The 6000-nt window shown below is 63.1% G+C and overlaps 1 protein-coding gene across 1 annotated transcript; it reads left to right on the top strand.

The window, feature by feature from the left end:
- Window positions 1-547: 547 nt before the first annotated feature.
- Window positions 548-6000, top strand: CHLRE_12g483550v5 (uncharacterized protein). The gene is made up of 9 exons (XM_043067797.1): window positions 548-714; window positions 919-1076; window positions 1155-1276; window positions 1575-1648; window positions 2131-2340; window positions 2520-2608; window positions 2809-2917; window positions 3027-3136; window positions 3317-6000. The coding sequence occupies exons 1-9, from the start codon at window positions 615-617 to the stop codon at window positions 4487-4489; spliced, it is 2145 nt and encodes a 714-aa protein (XP_042917892.1). The 5' UTR covers window positions 548-614; the 3' UTR covers window positions 4490-6000.

Consider the following 6000-nt stretch of genomic DNA (forward strand, 5'->3'; position numbering starts at 1 on the left):
CGCTCCTGACGCTGCCCTCAGGATCGATATCCCGCTATCCCACCGACCGTATCCCGCTCCCTAAGGTGCCCCCCGGCGTCGAATCCCGCTTTTTGGGGTGCTCCCCGGCGCCGAATCCCGCTGTCTGGGGTGCCCCCCGGCGCCGAATCCCGCTGTGGCCCGGCCGAATCCCGCTTCCGCGGGTGACCCCACCCGAGGTATCCCGCTGTCCCCGCCAGAAATCCCCCTTTGTACTGAAGACAGCGGGATTTCGCCGGGCGAAATCCTGTGCCCGGGGTCGTCGCGAAATCCAGAGCGCCTGCATCCCTCTGCGCCACGAAGGGTCACTACCTGTACACGCCTGCTCTCGTGCTTAGCACTACAACATCGTAGGTTGCGTTCCATGTCACTTGACTCCCTTAGGGGCACGCCCCATGGATCGCATGGCGGTCCGCTCGTGCCCAGTTGGGGAGGGCGTGGGCGCCGTGTGCGTTGGTGGCCAGCTGGCCCGTGGCCATGCCATTCATGCAGCTAAACTCAACGTTTAACGCTCAGACCCAATATACTTGTACACATATAGCATCCGTTACATCGTCCGCGGTCACGACGTCCAGAGCAAGTTGTGGAGAACGAGAATGCCCCCTGGGCATCTGCGTATCGCCCGGGGGAGACAGTGCGAGCTGTCAATTAGTTCCTTGTTGCTGACTATATGCTGGTCGCTGTTCCTCTCGCAAGGTGCGTACTGCAATAAAGGGCTACGCCGCGGGCCACTCGGGACGGTTGAGCAGCTTCTCGGCGCTTGGCGTAGTCTGCCTTGGCATCGCGGCACATGCTCGACACTTGCTTTGTAAACCATATACCAAGGTTTTCGCGGTTCCTGCTTGCGACTCGCCAAGGTCCGGCAACTCCTAGTCAGCAGCCCCTACCCCACGCCTGCAGGCTGTTCGGCGCTGCGGCTTCCCTCGCTGTCACTCCGGCACGCTGTGCGCCGTCCAAAGCCCACGCGACAAGAGGACGTGGAAGTATCAGCACGAGCCGCCACCCTCACTCCGGCCGCCAAGAAGCCGACCGACTTTGCGGACGGGGATGACGTGACGGTGCGTGCACGCTTGGCCCGGGACCCCGTATCTGCTCCTGCCGCAACGTGACGTCATTCTCTCCCCATTATAATGCAGGTCCGCAACCACTGGGCGCTGCTAGTGGCCGGCAGTGCGGGCTGGGGCAACTACCGGCACCAGGCGGACGTGTGCCACGCCTACCAGGTGCTACTGCGGGGCGGCCTGCGGCCCGCGCATATGTAAGTGCGCCGGGCGACACACCCACGGGCCGGTGTGCGGCAGCAGCAGCTGGTCCGTGCGATGTACAGGCCGGTACTGTACAGCAGTGCTGCTGAATGCGAAACAAGGATGTACTGGGAGTGAGCGCAATCTGCCGTAGGTGACTTGCTTGTGGGCTGACTCAAGCCGCTGTGGTGGCTGCAACACGGTAGTGCGGTACGCTGCTGTGTTGGGCCCGCCCCAGCCGGCTGCCGGGGTATCGGTCTCCTTGCTGACTGCTGCGGCCGCGGTGGCCATTGCCTCCACCGCGCATTGCAGTGTGACCATGATGTACGATGACATCGCACATGACCCGGAGAACCCCTACCCGGGCCACGTGTTCAACTCGCCAGGTACCCGTGTCGCGAGGGAGGGCGGGAAGGCGGGAAGGCGGGAAGGCGCGAGGGGGTGAGGGCCGGGGGGGGAGGGGGGAGGGAGGGGGGTTTTAAGTACCAGCCCAAACTAAACCAAACCGAGCCAAAGTAGCGGAGCACAGGCAGAGGCGACAGTTGCAAGCGAATATATTTATGTGACGGGGCCGAGGCGTCGTGGAGAAGCAGGGTGAGCGGCGCCGGCGATAAATGTCCACCCCCCGGCTCGGTGGCGCGCACAACAGCACAGAACAGTCACGCGGACACGAAACAAAACCCACGACTTACCTGGCGAACAGGAAAGGGAGACGGGGGGAAGGGAGGGACCTGGCAGAAGGGTTGCATGCATTGGTGGGTGCCGTGCTAAGGCCAGTCTGACTGCACAGCACCAGGCCATTTCCGTCTGTACAAGTACCAGTCCGTTCACGCCTTTGTCCCATGCGCGCCCTCCCCCTCGCGCCCAGGCGGCCCGGACGTGTACGGGGGTGTGCGGGTGGACTACCGGGGCTCCGACGTGTCGGCGGCGGTGTTCCTGGCGGTGCTGGAGGGCAACGCCTCCGCCCTGCCGCCCGGCACCCGGGGCAGCGGGCGGGTGCTGGCCAGCGGCCCCTACGACCGCTTGTTCGTGTTCTACAGCGACCACGGAGCGCCGGGAGTGCTGGGCATGCCCTCGGGTGGGGCAGGGTGGGGATGGGCTGGGTGGGGTGGGCAGAGCCCGGGGGGATCAGGGGTTTGCGGGCCGTACCCCCAGCGTACACGCCCTACACGTCGCGCAAACCTATTGCGCGGCACAACTTCAACTGGACCTCCAGCGCCAGCGCTCCTCGCCTCCACCTGTTCCGCTCCCTCGCAGGCAGCTTCCTGTACGCGGATGAGCTGGTGGGGGCGCTGCAGCGCAAGTGGCGGCACAGGGGATACAAGGAGGCGGTGCTCTACATAGAGGTGGGCAGGGCGCTGACAGACAGTGAGGATGGTGGGAGGTGCAGGGCGCGACAGGCAATGTCTTGACGAACGGCGCCTTTGTGTTTAGACGAGATGCAGAGACGGATGGCGGCGACGGGCACACACGCTTTCCAATGTTTGTGGACGCACACTGACCGACACGCCATCCCCACACTGCACCCTTGTGCGCGTGCCCGCAGGCGTGTGAGAGCGGCAGTATGTTTGAGGGCCTGCTGCCGCCTGACATCGGCGCCTACGCCACCACTGCTTCCAATGCCATGGAGAGCTCTTGGGGCACCTACTGCCCGGGTAGGCCTGGAATGGAGACGGAAAGACTGGCGGTTGTTGAGGTTACCACCACAAACCCCGCTTCTTTCTTGTGTTTCACATCCGCTTCCTCCTGGTCACGCGTGTGCAGGCATGTCTCCCGGCCCTCCCCCGCTGTTCTCCACCTGCCTGGGTGACCTGTACAGTGTGGCTTGGATGGAGAACGCCGACGTGTGCGACCTGACGCAGGAGACACTCATGGTGGGGCGGGGGCGGGCGGGGGGCGGGTAGACTTTCTTGCGTATTCTTGGTTGGGCGGGCTTTCTGTTATAATGGGATTTCTTTCGCTAGGCTCGGGCATAGGACACCCGCACACATTGTCACCTACACGTACATGCACACATGCCCACCTGTCACACCCGGTAAACCGCCGCACCCCAGGCCCAGTACTCCATCATCCGCAACCGCACCTCCAACAACTACACCTACTCCATGGGTAGCCACGTGATGCAGTACGGCAGCCTGGCTATCACTCGCGAGGTGGCGGGCGACTACCAGGGCATGCACAACCGCGGAGAGGAGGGGGGACACATCAGCGACCCATGGAGCAGCGCGGCAGCGGCACAGTGCCGGCCCAGCCCCAGCCCCTTCCCCATCCCCAGCGCAGCCCCGCCCCCACCCGGGCTAGTACCCACCCAGTCCACTGCTGTGCCTGGCGGTGGGGAGCGGGAGCAAGGGACCGGAGGCCGAGCTGGGTGGCTTAGTGCCGCCGGGGCGATGCTGGGGTCCACGCTCCACTGGGCGCGCAGTAGTCTTAGGGGTGTCATTGCTGTGCCGCTGACCAGGGCCACTGGCAGTAGTGTTAGGGCAGGGGCCAGCGCCGGCGGTGCGAGCGGTAGCTGTAGCGATGTCGGCAGCAGTGGTGAGCGCGAGCACCGCCAACAACAGCACAGACCACACCCGCACATGCCCCAGCGAGATGCCGACCTGGCGCCGCTGCGACATGCCGCCACGCACGCCGTCACAAGTGAGCGGCGGGCGGCGGCAGCCGAGGCACTGGCTCGGGAACAAGCCCGGCGGCAGAGCCTGGACCAGTCGGCTGTGGCGGCGGCCGCCAGCCTGCTGCAGCGGCTGCCGGCTCTAGCACAGGAGGTGGCGCCGCTGGTGCAGGCGGTGAGCGCTGCCGCTGCGGGTGGACGGCGGCTGGCAGAGTCCGGGGCTGAGGCGGGGACTGAGGCGGGGGCTGAGGCGGGGCCTGGTCAGGCGCTTCTGACGGCCATGGCTCAGGACCTGGTGTACGGGCCTGTGCGGGGGAGGCGGAGGCGGCCTGAGGTCCTGGCTAGCAGTGGCCCCATGGCAGGTGGCGTCAGCACAGGGCAGGCGGCGGTGGGCATGGAGCAGGAGCAGGGTGCTGCGCAGCCGCTGGTGGACGACTGGGACTGCCTGCGGGCCATGGTGGCGGCCTGGAGCGACAGCTGCGGTCCCATGGCGGCGGACCAGTACGTCATGAGGCACACACGACTGCTGGCCAGGCTATGCAACGCCCAGGTGCCGCCGGCGCTGGTGGCGGAGGCGCTCAGGGGCAGCGGCTGCAGCGGCGCCAATACCGTGTAGGGGTCTCCCCTGGGCAAAGGACCGCGACGTGTAAGGGCCTCACGTGGCGGCGCAACACAGATGCTGACATGCACGTCGGTTCCCGGTTGAAGACGCCAGAAATGACTGCGAAGTCATCTTGTTTGGTTGATTGTTTAGACATGCGTAACAGCCACGGCATCAGTTGATACAAGTACACAGCATTCAGGCATATTGCTGAAATGACCTCCAGGCGGGGGCGGCCATGGAAGGGGCGTGTATTGGGCTCTAGCCCGTACCGCAGGACGAGGCATGTGCATGTGGGAAGGGTACCTTGCCTGTCCATGACTGTTTCACCTTTTGGTATTGTTATGCCTGTTTCACCTATTGGTATTATTATACGTCTGGTCGCCTCTCCAGGGGAGGGGGTAAAGAATCCCGCAGACACCAACCCTTCAGATGGAAAGAGCTGGACGAGAGCATTCAGAGTACCCTTTCAGGATTTGGTCAGGGTAGTAATTCCGGGGATATGGGCCTTAAACTTCAGGGTCGGTCGTCCAGGGGGGGGGGGGTACGAACTAAACCTCCAGACCCCATGTCCCAAAACCTCCCGACCCCCCCTCCGGACCGACCGACCGACCCCCACCACCGTGCAACCCCTCAAAACCCCCTCAAAACCCTTTGGTTTTTAGCCAAGTCGGTGTCAATCGACTGCTCTCGGCGAGCTCTACAATTGTATACCTCCGGTTCAGCTGGAAGCACAACTTGACTGGCAGCCATGCCACACATGTCCATGTGTCCATGGCCGACCACCGACCCTTCTGTCAGACTACCGGGGCGTGCGCTTAAGCTTACAATTGCGCTGTACATATGATGTTTGGGATTGTGTGCCGGAAGTGATTGGTCGACTTTCTCCCGGGATCATGTGAAGAATCCCGGGATTAATGTGACGCTCGCTGGCCGGCGGCAGCCTTGTCGCCATGACCCACACCAAGGCTTGGCCGTTACAAGTTAGCATCAGTTCGCATAGTCTCCATGGCATCAGTGAGAGACGCTCGAGTGGGGCTCTACGCTACTACGATGCCGATGTGGACGGACATGCGGCCGCTTTCCAGAGGCCAAACGTTCTGCAAATGCTTTAGTATGTGCATGCTAGTGTGTGCTAATACTTGTGCTAATGGGCGGAGCGTTTAGAGGGGCGTATAGGGCGCAGAGACGAAATCTGGCAGTCCCACCCACATCCGCGTGACGAAACCTTGGGGACCCCCAGCCCCGACGACCGACCCTGAACTTTGAGGGCCCATAACTTTGCAATTACTACCCTGATTGAAACTCTGAAAGTGGATTTGGACTCCTCTCGTCAAGCTCTTTCGTTTGAAAACATGGGGCCTTTCCCAGTCGAAACTACCCACCCCCCTGGGTCGTCGGTCCCCAGGGCCCTATAGGTTTTATCACGGTGTGCCGGAAACTTTCGTCTGGGCCTCGTAAAACAGCCGGGCAAGCCCAGACCGCTGCTAGAAGCATGCAATGGAAGCTTGTAAAAGCTGGGAAAC

Source organism: Chlamydomonas reinhardtii, chromosome 12 (genome assembly GCF_000002595.2).
Source record: "Chlamydomonas reinhardtii strain CC-503 cw92 mt+ chromosome 12, whole genome shotgun sequence".
Taxonomy (NCBI): domain Eukaryota; kingdom Viridiplantae; phylum Chlorophyta; class Chlorophyceae; order Chlamydomonadales; family Chlamydomonadaceae; genus Chlamydomonas; species Chlamydomonas reinhardtii.